Source organism: Stegostoma tigrinum, chromosome 3, assembly GCF_030684315.1.
Source record: "Stegostoma tigrinum isolate sSteTig4 chromosome 3, sSteTig4.hap1, whole genome shotgun sequence".
NCBI classification, from domain to species: Eukaryota; Metazoa; Chordata; class Chondrichthyes; order Orectolobiformes; family Stegostomatidae; genus Stegostoma; species Stegostoma tigrinum.
In genome coordinates this window covers 138,445,543-138,464,963 of record NC_081356.1, presented here as the reverse complement: position 1 = coordinate 138,464,963, position 19,421 = coordinate 138,445,543, and the positions used below count along the sequence as shown (strand labels likewise).

Here is a 19,421-nt window from a genome sequence, read left to right as displayed (position 1 = left end):
TAGATACAAATTACCTGAAATAGGTAGCAATGCAGAGGATGACAACGAGCATCGGGTAATAAATGTAGAATCCATCAGCAATGAAAGATATCACCCGCATTGAGCCCATTATCTGAGGACAGGTTGGAAACAAGTCATTAACCCAGGCAAGTGTCATTACCCAAAAGCCCACCCATCATCACCATTTTGATTCCTCATACTCCTAGCCACCTAGCCTTGTCTCTCACCGAGGTGTAGGCAGTCTGCTCTCTGTTCTGATGTGAAATTGCGGAATCCATGTGGATCAGTCCCAAGAAATTCAGACATAACGGTGGTGTCAGTCGGCAGAACAACCTGCAACACAAAACAGTATTTAACATGACCCATATGGTCTACACTGTAACCCCTTCCTCCAGTCCATTCACCGACTGTATGCTGTGCACTTCCATCTATTTTCATGTCAAGTGAAAATCTGGCTGCACAACATTCACTTCCTTCCTCCAGATCATTAATGTATTATTGTAAACAGTTTCAGTCCCAGCACTGATCCATGTGAAACCCTATTGGTTACTGGTCACCAATCTGAAAAAGCACCCTTCAGCCGCACTTGCTGTTTCCCACCCAATAGTCAATTCTCTATCCACGCCAGTAGCCTACCACCAGCATTGTAGCTTCTTATAACTTAACCTTTTGCGAGGTTCCTTGTCAAACACCTTCCAAATACAACGCATCTACTGGTTCCCCTCTATCCACTCTGGTTCATAGTTTCTCAAAAAGCTGCAATAAATTAGTCAGACACGAATTCCCTTTCATGAAGCCGTGCTGACTCTGTTTGATTAGATCAAATGTCCTTAATTTCTGACGCCAACATTTTTCCCAACATTAGATGTTAGGCTAATCATCCTAAAATTATCCACTTTATGCCCTTTTCCCTTTTTTTGCATAGGAGTGTCACATGGTATCTTTCTAATCATCCGGTGTTTCTCCAGAATCCAACAATTTTGGAAAATTATAAGGCCATAGAGGTTCACCAGATGAATCCCAAGGATAGAGAGATTGAGGAGACTAGGTCTATATTATCTGATGTTGATGAACGAGGGCTGCAGAATGAATCCTTGAGCAAGTGGTATTTATATACTTCAGTGTTTGGGGTCTAGGGACACCCTCAATGTTATTGGAGATTGAGTTACAGCTATTTGCAGCATGTTGATATACAGATAAAGTACACATCTTCCTGATTATAGCATGTTTTCTAATTGCCCAGATGTCATCAGTTTAATGATTAAATCCAACACCTTCCCTATGACAGATCTTAGAAATTAATTCAAGGCTAATTTTTCTTTCTGTCTCCCTCCTTCCTCAAAAGGGGCCAGCATTGCTACTTCCCAGTCTGATGGAGCCTTTCCTGAATCTAGAGAGTTTGGGAAAATTAACACTAGCACATCTGCTGCCTCCGTCTCTTTGAAGATCCCAGAAGAGCCAGCCCCAGCAGCCTGTTCCGTCCCATTTCCTGGTGATTGGCATGTTACAAACTGACAGTGATTACAGTGAAGTTACAGCTGAAGTGATTTACAGCCAATACTGGAATTTTTTTAATCCCTGTATGATGAAGAGAAAAGCAACATTTTAAAAAAGATTTAGTTTCATCTGCCATTTCCTTTTCATCCACTATTAATTCTCCATTCTCACTCTCAAGGGGGCAACGCTCAATTCACCTTTCCCTTTTTAAACACCTGGAATGGGAAAACAGAGAACCAGTCAAGTGGACTTTGTCCTGGATGGTTCGATTTGATTTCTTATCACACGTACCTAAGTACAGTGAAAAGATTGTTTTGCAGTAATTTCGGCAGATCACACATTACCAAGTACATTAGGGTAACAGAACAGAGTGAGGAGTATAATGTTACGGCTGCAGGGAAATTGCACAGAGAATGAGATCAGCATTAAATTTAAAATTTGAGAGGTCTTGAATCTGTTTGTATGTGTATACAAACTTTTATATCTTCTGCCCAACATAAGAGGGTGGAAGTGAGGTGGGGCAGCACAGTGGCTCAGTGGTTAGCACTGCTACCTCACACCATCAGGACCCCAGGTTCAATTCTACCCTTGGGCAGTTTGCACACTCTCCCCGTGTCTGCATGGGTTTCCACCAGGTGCTCCAGTTTCCTCCCACAGACCAAAGATACAGAAGTTAGGTGGATTGGTTGTGGTAAACTGTCCATTGTGTTCAGGGATGTGTAGATTAGGTGCATTAGCTATAAGAAATGCAGGGTGAGAGTAGGTGCATTGGTCTGGGTAGGATGCTTTTCAGAAGATCTGTGTGGACTTGGGCCAAACAGCATGTTTCCGCATTGTGGGAATTCAATGACAGTATAGCCAGGGTGGGAGGGGTCTTTGATTATGTTAGTCGCATTCCCAAGGTGGTGGAAAGTATAGATGGAGTCAGTGGATGGAAGGCTGATTTGTGTGATGGACTGGGCTGTGTTTACAACTCTGTAATTGATTGCAGTCTTGGGAAGAGATGTTGCCAAACCACACTGTGATGCATCCAGATAGGATGCTTTCTACGGTGCATGTTAGTAAAAGACCTTGTGGATATGTCAAATTTCCTTAGCCTCCTGAGAAGGAAGGCAGGCAATGGCCTAGTGGTATTTTCACTGGACTGTTAATACAGAGACCCAGATAATGTTCTGGAAAGCAAGATTCAAATCCCACCACGGGACAACAGTGACAACAGACTTGGAACACTGTGCAGAGTTTTCATTTTCTCAACATAGGATATAGTCACCGTGGAAGCAGGTCAGGGAAGCTTCACTTGGCTGATTGCTGGGATAAGGATGTTTGATTTAGGAGAAAAGCCTAGGCGAAAGCTCACTGAACTTTAGAGGTAAACTTATCACAACATAAAAAATATCAAAAGAGTTTCAAAGGTCAGGTAAAAAGAGCATATTTGATTGAAATTTGGAGGAAATGGCCAAGTGTGTTCATGAGGTTAGTGATGTTGATGTAGTTTATATGGATTTCAGCACAGCCTTTTACAAGGCCCTACCTGGGAGACAGAAAAAGGCAAAAGGTGCTGGGATTCAGGGTAATGTGGGTGAATGCAGAGGTGAGGTGACAGTGACACCTCACTTGATATTGAGACTGCATTAGACCAGGTGTGGCATCAAGGAGCCCGAGCAAAACTGGAATCAATGGGTAGCAGGGCAAACTCTCCACTGGTTAGAGTCATACCTAGCGCATAGGAAGATAGTTGTTTTTGTAAGAGGTCAGTCATCTCAACTCCAGGAGTTCCTCCAGGTAGTACCCTAGGCTTAACCATCTATTCAGCTGCTTCATTTATGACCTTCCCACTATCATAAAGTCAGAAGTGAGGATAATCGGCAATGAATGCACAATGTTCAGCAACATTCACAACTCTTCAGATACTGAAATAGTCAATATTCAAATGCAACAAGAGCTGTACAATATCTAGGCTTTGACTGATAACTAGCAAGTAACATTTGCACCACACAAATGCCAGACAATGACCATTCCCTTTAAGGGGCAATTTAACCACCGGCCCCTTGACATTCAATGGTGTTACCATCACTGAATCATCCATTGTTGACATCCTGAGGATGGTCATTGACCAGAAACTCAAAACTGGATTTGTCACACAGCTGCAAGAGCAGGTCAGAAGTTTGGAATCCTGTGATCAAATCACCAACTGACACCCCAAAGCCTGTCCCACCATCTACAAGGCACAAGTCAGGAGTGTGGTGGGATACTCCCCACTTGCCTGGATGGGGGCAGCCCCAACAACACTCAAGAAGCTCGACACCATCCAGAACAAAGCAGCCACTTGATTGGCACCACATCCACAAGGATCCCCTCCCCCCACCACCGACACTCAGTAGCAGCAGTGTGTACTATATACAAGATACACTGCAGGAATTCACTAAAGCTCCTTAGACAGCACCTTCCAAACCCCCAACCACTTCCAAATAGAAGGACAAGCGTGGCAGATACATGGGAACCCCACCGTCTACAAGTTGCTCTCCAAGCCACTCATCATCCTAACCTGGAAATATATCGCCATTCCTTCTTTGTCACTGGGTCAAAATCCAGGAATTCTCCCTAACAGCATTTTGGATCAACCCAATACTATGACTGCATGGTTTAAGAAGGCAGCTCATCACCATCCTCTCAAGGGCAACCAGTGAAATGCAACTGATATTGGCCCAGACAGTGAAACCCACATCCCATCATCAAGTGAAATAAAAAATGGAAATGGGCAACGGTCCAGAGTGTCCAGTGGGAGCGGAACGGTCCAGAAACACATTGAAAGATTGAGTGTTTAGTAGAACTGTAGCAGATTAGATTAGATTCTCTATGGTGTGAAAACAGGCCCTTCAGCCCAACAAGTCCACACCACCCCTTGAAGCATCCCACCCACACACCCCTGAATGCTACAGGCAATTTAGCATGGCCAATCCACTTAGCCTGCACATCTTTGGACTGTGGGAGGAAACCACAGCACCTGGAGGAAACCCACGCAGACATGGGGAGAATGTGCAAACTCCACACAGATAGTTACCCGAGGCCGGAATCGAACCCGGGTCCCTGCAGTGCCAACCACTGAGCCACTGTGCCACCCCATTGATGGAGGTCAATGTGGGGGCGCAGTGAGCTCCTCAAGTAGTCATTAGAAAGTAGTATCATATCTAAATGAGAAGGAGAGGGGAGCTATAAGAGAGCTAAGAGATTCAGGGCCACAAGTACTGAAATCTCTTAAAGGCTAATTGGACAATGATTCTAAATGGTGAAAAGGTGACTGGCATGTTTGCCCAGTTGAGGTAATACTGGAAATAACAGCCCAGCTGCAGACAGCTCTGATTAACCTTCTCTCTCAGAGTGTTACTGAGTTGAGTTGTGGATACTGCCCATACAGTGATACCTGGGTATGTTTAAATTATAAATGACAATCAGATCAGATCTTGATCAGACAGGCTGATGGACTGAGAAACGGCAATTGGAGTTTAATGTAGATAAACATGAGGTGCTGCATTTTGGAAAGGCAAATCAGGGCAGGACTTATAGACTTAATGGTAGGTTAGATGGGCTTCAGATCGGTATGACAGGTTGGCACAACATCGAGGGCTGAAGGGCCTGTACTGTGCTGTAATGTTCTATGTTCTATGTCCTGGGGAGTGCTGTTGAACGAAGAGACCTTGGGGTGCAAATTAATAGTTGCTTGAAAGTGGATTTGCAGGATAGTGAAGGTGGTGTTTGATATGCTTGTCTTTATTGGTCAGTCCACTGAGTATTGGATTTGGGAGATCATGTTGCAGCTGTACAGGGCATTGGTTAGGCCACCCTTGGAATACTGTGTTCAATTCTGGTCTCCTTTGGAAGGATGTTGTGAAACTTGAAAGGGTTCGGAAAAGATTTATAGGGATGTTGCCAGTGTTGGAGGGTTTGAGTTTTAGTGAGAGGCTGAACAGGCTGGGTCTATTATCTCTGGAACGTCGAAGGCTGAGAGGTGGCCTTATAGAAGTTTCTAATATCATGAGGGGCATGGATAGGGTAGATACCCAGGTCTTTCCCCAGGGGACCTAGGGGGCAACTTTTCACACAGAGGGTGGTGTGTATGGAATGAGCTGCCACAGCAAGTGGCGGAAGCTGGTACAATTACAACATTTAAAAGGTATCTGGATGGGTACATGAATAGGAAGGGCATAGACGATATGGGCCAAATGCTAGCAAATGGATTAGTTTAGGATTTCTGGTCAGCATGGACGGGTTGGACTAAAGGGTTTTTTCCATGCTGTATAGCTCTGTGACTCTAAGATGCCTTGTCTGGATTTATAGGCCAATATTAGCTGGAAGATGATTGGGTGATCTACGAGGTTGACTACGAGGTATCAAAAGGTTCCAGAGTAGATTCAGTTTGTTTGGAGCCCTCCAAATGATCTCAACTCCTGGACGCACAATACATACGTGGGGTCACACACAAAACTGTAACAAAAACGCGTGTGCAAAACTAAAGGAAGGCTGGTAAAGTGAGACTTTGTTTACCGGAAAGCTGCTGTAGTGAGAAAACCAGCAATTTCAAAGCAACAACTGACAGCTGCTGAAATCAGTGGATTAAAGGATATTGACCAAATTTGACAAATTAAAATGACATTCAAATCAGCAATGATCTCAGAGAACAGTGCAACAGACTGAAAGGGGTTTCCTGTTGCTCAGCTGTCTTGGCCACATTCCCCTGAAACCTGATGAATTTTCAGATGCTATCCGGCTGACATGCATGATGATGGTTTTAGAGGCTCTCAAGAGACTCACATTCCACTGAAGAGTAGACTATAGGCATCAGTCTGCTGATGTGGAGCCAGGTAGTAGTAATTAAAAATACGAATCCTGAAGACAGTGGAGTAGACGCAGTTACTCAGGAAGAAGATACTAATGAAACAGGCGAGCTACAGGGAGTAAGAAGAGGAGTGTTAGTATCTGGGGGAATATGACTGAACATCCAAACCCCACTTAGCCCAGCAGCTGATGCGTCACACTGCTCCCCCAACCCAACCCACCTCCCAAAAACAAACAACCATACACACTTACATATGCAGTCATCAACAACTTCTACATCCTAGTACCGTTTTCTTAAGAATCATTCACGAGATTTGGGTGTCAAGTCTGCGCTAACATTTATTGCCCATCCCTAGTTGCCCTTGAGAAGGTGGTAGTAAGCTGATGTCTCGACCAACTGCGGTCCACTTGCCTTGGGTAGACCCAAAATGTCCTTAGGGAGGGAATTCCAGGATTCTGACTCAGTGACAGCGAAGTAATGGCAATATATTTCCAAGACAGGTTAGTGAGTGGCTTGGAAGGGAACTTGCAGGGGATGGTGTTCCCATGTATCTGCTGCCCTTGTCCTTCTAGATGGAAGTGGTTGTGGGTTTGGAAGGTGCCGTCCAAGGATCTTTGGTGAATTTCTGCAGTGAATCTTATAGATAGTACACAGTGCTGTGACTGAGCACTGGTGGAGGACGTGGATGCTTGTGGATGTAGTGCTGCTTTGTTCTGGATGGTGTCAAGCTTCCTGAGTGTTGTTGGGACTGCACCCATCCAGGAAAGTGGGGAGTACTCCATCATACTCCTGACTTGTGGGCAGGCTCTAAAGAGTCAGGAGGTGCGTTAATAAAGTGATTATAAAGGCATTCAGGATACTTACCTTTAATAGTTAAGGCACAGATAAGAGCAAGGAGGTTATGTTAGATCTATAAAGAACTTTGGTTAGGGCATAGCTGGAGTACTGTGTACAATTCTAGTCCCCGCACTATAGGATGGATGTGAATACACTGGAGGGGGTGCAGAAGAGATTCACCAGCATGTTGTCTGGGATGGAGCAGCCTAGCTACGGAGAGAGGCTGGATAAGCTCAGGTTACTTTCTTTGAAGCAGAGAAGGTCGAGGGCAGACCTGATAGAAGTGTATAAGGCTATATGAGGACCGTGGACAGGGTGCACAGAAATCAGCTGTTCCCTTTAGTCACAGGGTCAAATAACAACAGGGTATAATTTGAACGTGAAAGTGAAAGGCAGGAAGCTCAGATGGGATTTGAGGAAGCTTTTTTTCCCCTCCAGAGGGTGGTGGGAATCTGGAATGCACCGCCTGAGAGGGTAGTTGAGGCAGGAAACCTCAGTACCTTTAAACTCTTGGATGAGCACTTGAAATGTCATAATATTCAAGGCTATGGGCCCACTGTTGGAATATAGGAAGAGTGTAGATTTGGGTAGTTTTTCAGTCAGCCAAAGCATTCTGTACTATGATCTGCAGAGTTTCTTCAGCATTGTGTCCTTGTTCCCATGTGCCAGGTATGACTCTAAAGAACACAGTCTTTGCCCCAAATGCCCATTGATTCCAGTTTTGCTCAGGCTCCTTGATGCCACTCTCAGTCAAACATGGCCTTGATGTCAAGGGCTGTCACTCTCACGTCACCTCAGGAATTCAGCTTTTTTCTCCATGTTTGAACCAAGGCTGGAAAGAGGCCAGGATTTTGACCCAGTGACACTGAAGGAACGATGATATGTTTCTAAGTCAGAATGTTAGTGGCTTGGAGGAAAATTTGCAGAGGGTGGTAATCCCATGTATCAGTTGCCCTTGCCCTTCTAGATAGAATTGGGCATGACAGAACCCAAACTGGGTGTCACTGAGCAGGCGCTGCTTGATAGCACTGTTGATGACATCTTCTGATCATCAAGAGTAGATTGATGGAGTGGTAATGTGTTGGTCAGATTGGATTTGTCCTGATTTGAGTGTACAGGAACTATCAGGGCAATTTTCCACATTGTCAGCTAGATGCCAGTGATGTACTGGAACAGCTGGGCTAGGGAAGCAGCAAGGTCTGCAGCACAAGTCTTCAGTACTATTGCTGGAATGTTGTCGGGCCCATTGCCTTTGCAGCATCCAGTGGCTCCAAACATTTCTTGATATGACATGGAGTGAATGGGATTGGCTGAAGACTGGTATCTTTAAAGCTAGGGATCATTGGAGGAGGCCAAGATGGATCATCCACTCAGCACTTCTGGCTGAAGATTGCTGTGAAAACTTCAGCCTTATCTTTTGCACTGATGTGCTGGGCCTTTCCATCATTGAGGATGGGGATATTTGTGGAGCCTCCTCCTCCTGTGAGTTGTTTAATTGTGTGTCACACTTCACAACAGGACAGCAGTGCGTAGATCTGATCTGTTGGTTGTGGAATGGCATAGCTCCATCACTTACTGTTTAAGCTGTTTGCCACAAGTTATTCTATTTTGCAGCTGAGCACCTCATGCCCAGTGTTGAGTTGCTAGATCTTTTTGAAATCTGTCCCACTTAGAACAGTGATTGTGTGACAACACACAAGGCCTGTGTGGTGGTCACTTGTCATGGACAGATGCACCTGCAGCCCTCACCATCTGCCGCAGACCCAGACTAGCAGCTACGTCCTTTAGGACTTAACCAGCTCAACCAGTAGTACTGCTCCCGAGCCACTCTTGGTGGTGGACATTAAATCCCTGACCCAGTGTTGTTCAACAATAGAGGTGTACTGATTCATCAGTCGAGGGTTGATGGTACATGGCAATTAGCAGGAAGTTTCAGAAGAACAAAAAAACCAGAGAGAAGTAAATCAAAGGAACAGGACCTTCAGCCCTCCAAGCCTGTATCAATCATTATGTCGAAACTAAACTAAACTAAAAAACAAACCCTCTGCCGTTATTCGGTCTGTATCCCTCTATTCCCTCCCAATTCATGTAACCATCTAGACGCATCTTAAATGTCGTCAATGTGCCTGCTTCCACCACCTCCTCTGACAGTGCATTCCAGGCTCCTACCACACTCTGCATGAAAAATTTTCTTCACACATCTCCCTTAAACTTTTGCCCTCTCACCTTGAACCTGCGCCCCATGTTTAAAGTGAAGTCACGAGTTTTCGTGAGGTCTGGTGTTAATTTTGAGGACTTCCAGGATAACTCCCTCCAGACTGTATCCCACTGTGCCACCACCTCTGCTGGGTGTGTCATGAGGAGGAGACAGGACATATCCAGGGTAGTGGGTGGTGGTGTCTGGGATGGTGTCATACTCAAAAAATCATACCTTGGAGACAATGTCAGGCTATTGCTTGACTAGTCTGTGAGGCAACTATCCAATTTCGGCACTAATCTCCAGATGTTAGCAAGGAGGACTTTGCAGGGTTGACAGGGCTGTTTCTGCCATTGTCTTTCGCAGTGCGTAGGTCGATGCCAGGTGATCTGACTAATTTCATTTCTTTGTAGAGACTTTGTAGCAATTGACACAACTGAGTGCCTTGCTAGGCTCTTTCAGAGGGCAGTTGAGTGTCACCGATTTTGCTGTGGGTCTGGAGTAACGTGTGGGCCAGAACAGCTGCGGATGGCAGGTTTCCGTCCCTAAAGGAGTTGGGGCTGGGATTTTATATCTAGGTTTTTACTGAATTCATATTTCACTGTCTGCTGTAGTGGAATTTGATCCTGGGTCCAAGGAACATTAGACTTGGTATGAAATACTAAATCAGTGACAATAGTCATCGATTACACCAGTCCCTCCCCACACCTGGCACTTATTGATAGCCTCACCTGCTGGTACCCACCTCAATGTAGAGATAATTGTAGGTTTTCTCAGCCACCTGGATGAAGATAGCAAACAGCGAGAGGACGGGTTTGGTGCTAAAGAAAGTGCATTCAGACCAGACGACAATTATCGAGAAGAGCGAGAGAACCACAGCCAGAATCCGATAACACCAACTCCGTAACAAACACTCCCAGTACCACTCTGCAGGAGAAACACATGGCACAGCAAGTGATTCTGGGCTGGAGGTGGTGGTAGTGAGTCCAGGGGGATGGGGAGAGAGCCCCTGACAGCTTACTCACCTACAGCGGGGGTATACAGATAGCGGCTGATCCAGTTCCTGGGCTCCTGGCTCTGGAACCCACGAATAAACTGGTGACTGCTGCTGGCTTCATTCTTGGCCACATCCTCCAGATGAAATGCCTCCTCCAGCAGCATCTTCCACTGGACCTGTGTTCGCTGCTGCCTCTGAACCACGTAGATCACCTGGACAAAAACAAAACATGCCAGGATCAAACAAGGCACCGTAGCTCATCCCCTCGATCATAGAGATCAAATTGGATACAAGAGCCTGAGAATCCCACTCTACCCCAGCAAACTCTCAATTAAACCTAAGAACTGCACAGTGAGCAGCAAATAGTTCTGAGGGAGAGTCACCAGACCTGAAACATTAACTCTGATTTTTTCTTCAGAGCTGCTGCCAGACTTGCTGAGCTTTTCCAGCAACTTCTATTTTTGTTCCTGATTTACAGCATCGGTAGTTTGTTCAGTTTTTATCAGATGGATGGTGTTAGGAACTCTCAGCAACAATGCTGCAAGCACAACCTGATTCAATCCTGTCCCAAGCCTTGTCCAATTGCCCTAATGCCCTGATACCACCTCACTGGCCCTGGCTGAGACTCACTTGTTTATGGAGCCTAACCAGGCTCTTCTCACTTGGGATGCTGTTGCTATTCTCATCAAAGTCTTCATAGTCATCCATGTTCCTGCCCATTCTCTCCTGGTACTCAGTGGGACACTGAAACACAAGAAAAAAAGTCAGCAGCACTGTACCAACACTCCCCTAACCTCCCCCCACAAACTCTACAGACCCTTCTTGGCACCTCTCCAAATAATCCTGAGCACAGCCCCCTCCACCACCCTGGAAAGCAGCTCTATGGCTTTGGTCAAGGTGGGAAGTGGATCTCAGTACCACAGCACCAGGTCACTCAGCAACAGATCGCTGATTGTTGGAGCCATCAGGGTTATTGTCAATACCAGGATTCATCAGCTTGATGACAGTTCTTCGATTAACCCCCAGGCAAGTGAACAATGTTTTTATGACAGAAGGACAGCAAAGACACAACCTTAGAAATTCTGATTTTCTGCTACATCAACAAGAGTGAATAATGTTGCAGTTCCTGGCAGAATGCTCCATGTGCCATCTTGTTACTCTGAATTCTCAGCTCTGGTGCCATTGAACTGTCTTTGCCCAGCACTTTCTTTTCTCACCAATCACAACACCTATGCTCATTTGAAAATGTAAGGATTTAATAAGGGGGCTTGAGTTTCAATTATTAGAGTTTAATGTTTTTCTCTGTGTTCACAACTGACTTAGTTATAACAAACAGTAGTCTCTTTACAAGTACAGAAATGTGTCTTTTCTGTTAACCTGTGTCCATTATTCAGGAAAATTGGGATTGAGCAATTTGATTAAACCATTAATCTTTGTGACGACACTGGGAGTAGTGAGGATCAAGTATTAGTGCCCCAAATGGGAAGATGTACACTAGACATATCCACAGAAAAGGTTAGTAAAAAACGTTAAGGTTTTCAAAATCAAGGTTGATATATTGGCGTAGGCAGAAGTTTAGTAAATTGATGCAGGGAATAGGCAAAACAGGATATTTCCATGTTGGCAGGCTGAGACTTGTGGAGTGACATGAGTATCGGTGCTGGTGCTTTACTGATTTACAACTTAACAACTTGGATATACACTCCCTTCCTCTTCATCTCAGTACGATGATAGAAAGCTAGGTGGAACAGCAAGTTGTGGGGAAGAGGAAGAGGCTACAGAGGAATATAGACATGAGAGAGAGTAATGAGACGGCAAATGGGGCATTCTGCAAGGAATTGTGGCATTATTCACTCTTGCTGATGTAGCAGAATATCAGAATTCTTTTTCTGAAGAGGTGTGAAATTTGCAAATGCTGATATCCAGACAGACTCTGGTACACCTGCAGAGGAAGGCAGCATGCAGAAAGAGCAGGAAATGACTGAACCAAACATCATATTGGTCATTATCACAGGATGACTGATGAACAGGAATAAGGGAGTCTCGTCACAATGGTATATGATTGAGTTGCCCATCCTGGAATATTGCATGCTGTTCTGGTCTCTTGCTTTAAGGGAAGGAGAGACATGTGCACTGCAGGCAGTACGGTGACAGTTCAGTAGTTAAGCCAAAGATTCCCAGGGTTGTCCTACGATGAGGGGCCGGGTAAACTGCATTGATATTCTCTGGAGTTTAGAAGAACAAGAGGGGATCAACTTTGAGTGATACGAGATTCGGAAGGATCCTAACCGTCAATACGGAGACTGATTCCCTCCCTTCATCATGCTAGGGAATCTAGAATGCAGGGCCATAGTCTCAGGATAGGCCAATCATTTAGGGCTGAGATGTGAAGAAATGTCTTCACTCAGAGGGCTGTGATTCCCCAGGATTTTCTGCCCAAGAGGTTGGAAGAGTGTCCACTGTTAAACATATCGAACGTAAAAGACCGGTTTTGGTCCCAGCAAATTTAGGGACGTAAGTAGTGGGCATGAGACCCAGGGGAATATTGAATGGTGCAAGTCTACCAGAATAAATGATCTCCTCCTACCTTCACAGTACCTCCAGCCTTGTTCTCACACTCCCATTGTCATGGCCTCTGCTTTCTCTAACCACTCACCTCTACCTCACCATCTCCCCAAGTGTCTCCCTTCCTTCCCCCCTCCCCTTACCCAAGCCTCCTTCACCAACTCCTAGCCTCCATTTATTCTGATTTATGCCCAGCTACTGAGCAGACTCACCACCTCTCCCGTCACCCCAACACTTTCCTTACCTTTCGGAGGATGGTGTCAATGTACTTTCTGAAGGGATGGTTATATTTCACTGTCTCATTCAGCTTCCTGACCTCCTGGAAAGACATTCACATCAGAAAGGAACAAAAGATTTTGTTAATAAGTAGCGAAATGCTATAGCATCTAGTCAGAGGAATGAATCAAGTCAGTTCAACATTTATTTCTTCACATACCCCTCCCCATCCTCCTCCATTTCACTTAGCAAACATTGAGCAGTCAGGCTCAGTGATTGGACGTGGTTAGAAATAGCTGGGCTATTGGAAAGAGGGACGAGACAGCACAGACCGATAGACCCAACAGCCTCTTTCAGTGCTGTAAATATCTAGGATGATGATCACACTGCCCTTCCCACACATCCCACCCCTCCCCACAAACCCCAGCCCGATTCCCCCTCCTCCTGAATACCTGTCCCACCACACTCCCCTCCATCCACCCTGCCATCTTCATGTCCCATCCCTTTTCCCCTCCCCCTTACTAACCTCCATCACATCCTCGAGCGTCTCCTCAGCATCTGCTTTCTCTGTCATCAGCTTCGCCACTTTGAACTGGGTTTTGGTGAGGAGATGACCTCGTCGGGCAGCATTCCAATAGGAGCGTGGGATCTCTACCAGGCCATATCCCAGCAACAGTACAAGCAGGAACAGCCCCCATGTGTTGGCAGCAGTGATGCCAATAGTTTGTAGCTTATACCTGCAAGGGTGGGATGGGCGAGGGTGGGAACATCAGGCGATTCAAGCGAGAATTCCACAAATAACAGACAGAGAATCAAAGTGAACTCATCTGCTCTGATCTAGTCCCTTTGGTCTATATCCCCCTAAACTCTTCCTATTCATGTAAGTCTCACGTCTGTAGTCTGCAAGGTGTTAGAAAGGATTCTGAGGGATGACCATCTGGAAGAGCATGGCTTGATTAAATGCAGTCAACACGGCTTTGTGAGGGGCAGGTCATGCCTCACAAACCTTATCAAGTTCTTTGAGCATGTGACTAGAAAAGTTGATAAGGTTGGAGTTGTGGATGTGGTGTATGTGGACTTCAGTAAGGCATTTGATCAGGTTCCCCATGGTAGGCTCATTCAGAAGGTCAGGAGGAATGGGATACAGGGGAACTTAGCTGCTTGGATACAGAATTGGCTGGCCAACAGAAGGCAGCAAGTGGTAGTAGAAGGAAAATATTCTGCCTGGAAGTCAGTGGTGAGTGGTATTCCACAGGGCTCTGTCCTTGGGCCTCTACTGTTTGTAATTTTTATTAATGACTTGGATGAGGGGATTGAAGGATGGGTCAGCAAGTTTGCAGACGACACGAAGGTTGGAGGTGTCGTTGACAGCATAGAGGGCTGTTGTAGGCTGCAGCGGGACATTGACAGGATGCAGAGATGGGCTGAGAGGTGGCAGATGGAGTTCAACCTGGATAAATGCGAGGTGATGCATTTTGGAAGGTCGAATTTGAAAGCTGAGTACAGGATTAAGGATAGGATTCTTGGCAGTGTGGAGGAACAGAGGGATCTTAGTGTGCAGATACATAGATCCCTTAAAATGGCCACCCAAATGGACAGGGTTGTTAAGAAAGCATATGGTGTTTTGGCTTTCATTAGCAGGGGGATTGAGTTTAAGAGTCGTGAGATCTTGTTGCAGCTCTATAAAACTTTGGTTAAAACGCACTTGGAACACTGTGTCCAGTTCTGGTCGCCCTATTATAGCAAAGATGTGGATGCTTTGGAGAGGGCTCAGAGGAGGTTTACCAGGATGCTGCCTGGACTGGAGGGCTTATCTTACGAAGAGAGGTTGACTGAGCTCGGACCTTTTTCATTGGAGAAAAGGAAGAGGACAGGGGACCTAATTGAGGTATACAAGATAATGAGAGGCATAGATAGAGTTGATAGCCAGAGACTATTTCCCAGGGCAGAAACGGCTAACATGAGGGGTCATAGTTTTAAGCTGGTTGGAGGAAAGTATAGAGGGGATGTCAGAGGCGGGTTCTTTACACAGAGAGTTGTGAGAGCATGGAATGCGTTGCCAGCAGCAGTTGTGGAAGCAAGGTCATTGGGGACATTTAAGAGACTGCTGGACATGCATATGGTCACAGAAATTTGAGGGTGCATACACGAGGATCAATGGTCGGCACAACATCGTGGGTTGAAGGGCCTGTTCTGTGCTGTATTGTTCTATGTTCTATGTACCCATCCAGATGCCTTTTAAATGTTGTAATTGTACCAGACCCCAACACTTTCTCTGGCAGCTCATTCCATACACACACGAACATCTGCCTGCAAAAGTTGTCCCCCATACTTTTCAGAACCTTCCCTCTCTCACCTTAAAACTATGCCCCCTGGTTTTGAGCCCTCGTATACTGGGAAAAGACCTTGGCTATTCACTCTATCCATGCCCCTCATGACTTTATTAACCTCCAGAAGGTCACCCTTCAGTCTCTGATGCTGCAGGGAAAATAGCCCCAGCCTATTCAGCTTCTCTCTATTACTCAAACCCTCCAGTTCCAGCAACATCCTTAAATCTTTTCTGCACTCTCTCAAGTTTCACAACATCTTTTCCATAGCAGGGAGGCCAGAACTGAACAGTATTCTAAAAGTGGCCTCACCAATATCCTGTACATCCACAACACAACTCCACTTTCAAGGGATATATTCCCCTCCTTTCCCTTGTCAGCCTTCAGTCGGGACTGTTCTCTCTTGGGCATCTGGTCCACTTCTCCTCCACTCAACAGCTCCCCACGCACCGTCCCCTGCAACTGCAGAAGGTGTGACACCAGTCTGTTTACTTCCTCCATCCTCACTAAGGGCCCAAACACACCTTCCAAGTGAAGGAGCACTTTACCTGCACTCCACTCAATCCAGTCGACAGCATTTACTGCTCACAATGTGGTCTCCTCTACATCGGGGAGCTTAAACTCAGGCTGGACTGCTTTGTGGAACACTTATTGCCCCATCAGCATTGATGCCTGCTATTGCTTCTCAACTCCTATACCAGCCACATTACAGTTTCAAACCTCCCCTCCACCCAGCCACATTAGTTTCATAACCCTGCTCCAGCATTACAGTTTAAAACTTTCGCCCCAAACCCATCCCAACCAGCCACGTTCCAGTTTCGAACTTGGCCCCCGCAGCCACACTAGTTTCAAACTCCACCACACTATGGTATCTAAAACCCACTGAAGCCTTTCACCGAATGCATTTTCAACATCCTTGACTCCTGAAAATATATCTCCATTCCTTCACTGTCACTGGGTCAGAACTTTGGAATTCTGTCTCTAAAGGCATTGTGGGTCAACCTGCAGCATGTGGACTGCAGCTGTCAAGAAGGCAGCTCACCCCCACCTTCTCGAGGGGCAACTGGGGATGGGCAATAAATGCTAGCCCAGCCAGTGACAGCCATTTTCATAAATAAATTTAAGAAATCCCTCTCCATCCTCTATTTACCCAACCTGTAACATCTGGTCAGGCCAAGAATTTAACACTGCTCCCCTGCCAACTTAACACTCCCTCCCCTCCTTCTCACCCCTCTGAGGCACTCCCTCCCCACCATATGCATAAACCCAAGTTCCACCCCTGCATCCCTACCCCGAAGTGAAGGGTAGCTCACCAGTCAAGCCTCAGCCCAGGATGGACAGCCACATAGATGAGGAGAGCTCCAAAAATCAGCAGGTAAGTGCCGTAGTAGATGGCATTTTCAAACAGTGCAGTCTTAATCTTTCCCGTAATGGAGAAATCACCTGAACGAGCATAGGACTGCATAAAAGGCAGCAAGATCCTGTAATAGAACCGCATGGTCAAACAACTAATGAAAATACTACGCAGGAGAATGCTAGCTTGATGGATGCTTCAGAGCATGTGGATGTCTCTGGCTAGGCCAACATCTGCTTCCTATACCTAACTGGTCTGGAGGGGGTTGTGGCGAGCTGCCAATTTCACCTGTAACAGCACACAGGGTGCAGACGAGGGTGCATCAAAGGATACGAGCTAGTGAATGGTGTGTGTCCCAGTTCATTAAATGACTGATGCCAGCAATAAACAGTGACTTTACATTTAAACCTCTGCTCCAGAACTTGCTGTTCTCCTAGCTAAGCTCTTCCAGGACAAAGCAGCACATCCACAAGCATCCAACACCACCGATGCTCAGTAGCAGTAGAGTGTACTATATACAGGATGCACTGCAGAAATTCACCGAAGATCCTCAGGCAGCACCTTCCAAACCCACGACCACTTCCATCTGGAAGGGCAAGGGCAGCAGATACATGGGAACACCATCCCCTCCAAGTTCCCCACCGAGCCCCTCACTATTCTATCTTGGAAATATATCATCACTGTTAATGGGTCAAAATTCTGGAATTCCCTCCCTAACAGCATTTTGGGTCAACCTAGTGCACCTGTCAGTGTGGATATTTCTTACAATTACTCATCCGCTTGGATCAGGCATTCAGGATGTAAACTGGGGCACTTTGTCCAGAGGCAGCGTCAGTACATCAAGAGGTTAGAGCACTGACTGAGGTAAATTGATTAAATAACTGTGTAAACAATAACAGGCCAAACGCAGTGCTGGGAATGATGAGAGTTTTGTGACAGTTCAGTCGATAAACTATCACGAGGAGCTCTAATTCACCAACAGGTGACCACAGGGGTTCAAGAACAGACCACACCATCTTCTCCAGAGCAACTAAGGACGGGAAATAAATGCTGAATCCAACACAGGCTTCCTGTGTCATTTACCAGGTCAAAAACTGTGATGTCCAGTAGACAACTCTCCAGAATACAGGCAGAATTCCATCCGGGATGTAACTCCAAGGCTTGAAACATTGTTGCAGCACTGGGATATCCGGCACACTAGGGAGAAGAGAATGAGAACCTCAGAGTGTGAAGGTCAGTAATGACAGCACAAGCTGGAGAGGCAGGCAGTGCACAGGAAAGAAGAGTTGTCGGCACCTCGGAGAGGTGTCCATGTTGGGGGCCGAGAGGAGTAATGAGGGGGCATCTGTGGCTGGGAAGGGAGGGGGCAGGTCGGTGGTGGAGGAGGGGAGGAGTCAGAAATGGGGGAGGGTGAATTAGTTTTGAATGGACTGGCTATGGGTGTCTTACCCGTGGGAGGAGTTAGTCCTGTTGGCTGTGAACACCTTACTGGAGTTTGGGGCGCTGCTGGGTGATATCTTGGAGCTATCAACTTCACACTGTCTGTAAATGGTCTGAAACAGAAAGCATCAGTTAAACTCCACTCAATCAAAATACTCCCAAAACAGGCAGTAAAGAAAAATAGGCCAAATAAACAGTGAAGGAGACTGAGGAAAGGTCACTGGACCAGAAACGTTAACACTAACTTTTTCTTCACAGATGCTCCCAGACCTGCTGAACTTTTCCAGCAACTTCTGATGGTGTTGTTGTTGGTGAAGGAGACATCTGACACACTTGCGTTCATTGGTCACACCATTTGAGTATTGGAGTTGGGATGTCAATGTTGCACGATGTAGGGCATTAGTGAGGCCACGTTCAGAACACTGCATACAATTCTGGTTGTCCTTCTAAAGGAAGGGTGTTGAGTACAGAAGATTTACACGTCTGTTGCTGGGACTGGAGGGTTCAAGTTATAGGGAGAGGCTGAATAGGCTGGGGCTTTTTTCTCCGCAGCATCGGGGGCTGAGGGATGACATGATAGAGGTTTGTAAATCATGAGGGGCATGAACAGAGTGAATAGCCAAGGTTTTTACCCCCAGGGAAGTGGGTGGTTCAAACTAGAAGACATAGGTTTAAGGTGAGAGGAGAAAGATTTAAAAAGGGCCTGAGGGATAGCTTTTTCATGCAGAGGGTGGTGTGTGTATGGAAAGAGCTGCCAGAGGAAGTGGACGAGGCTGGTACAATTACAATATTTAAAAGGCATTAGAGGGACATGGGCCAAATGCTGACAAATGGGACTACGTCAGAATGGGATGTCTGGTCGGCACAGATGAACTGGACCAAAGAGTCTGTTTATGTATGACTCCATAAATCAATGCCCCCAGTCAATCATATCAACCAGAGGGAAGGTTTCTTCCTTTCTACCGTATCTTACGTCCCTCAAGATCATATACATCTCAATCTGAACTCGCCAGTCTCCTCTGCTCCGAGGAAAACAACTCCAGTCTGTCCAAGATGACACAGTGTGGAGCTGGAGGAACACAACAGACCAGGCAGATCAGAGGAGTTAAGAGATGATATTTCAGTTCAGGACCCTTCTTTCAGAAAGATGCTGCCTG

At 46.0% G+C, this 19,421-nt stretch overlaps 1 protein-coding gene across 3 annotated transcripts in view; it reads right to left on the bottom strand.

Annotated features, from left to right (window-relative positions):
• Positions 1-19,421, bottom strand: part of lmbrd2b (LMBR1 domain containing 2b) — a 45,942-nt gene that overhangs the window by 24,811 nt on the left and 1,710 nt on the right. For 2 of the 3 annotated variants that reach the window (XM_048526938.2, XM_048526939.2), the window contains 12 exons: positions 18,510-18,710; positions 18,274-18,377; positions 17,908-18,021; positions 16,784-16,951; positions 13,670-13,880; positions 13,172-13,246; positions 10,993-11,106; positions 10,391-10,574; positions 10,111-10,292; positions 6,307-6,440; positions 228-333; positions 15-112 (listed from right to left, as the gene is read on the bottom strand). In XM_048526938.2, the coding sequence (XP_048382895.1) occupies positions 15-112; positions 228-333; positions 6,307-6,440; positions 10,111-10,292; positions 10,391-10,574; positions 10,993-11,106; positions 13,172-13,246; positions 13,670-13,880; positions 16,784-16,951; positions 17,908-18,021; positions 18,274-18,377; positions 18,510-18,710 (1,691 nt within the window). The remainder of the gene's footprint in view (positions 1-14; positions 113-227; positions 334-6,306; positions 6,441-10,110; positions 10,293-10,390; positions 10,575-10,992; positions 11,107-13,171; positions 13,247-13,669; positions 13,881-16,783; positions 16,952-17,907; positions 18,022-18,273; positions 18,378-18,509; positions 18,711-19,421) is intronic. The other variant, XM_059644999.1, reaches the window with a different exon arrangement.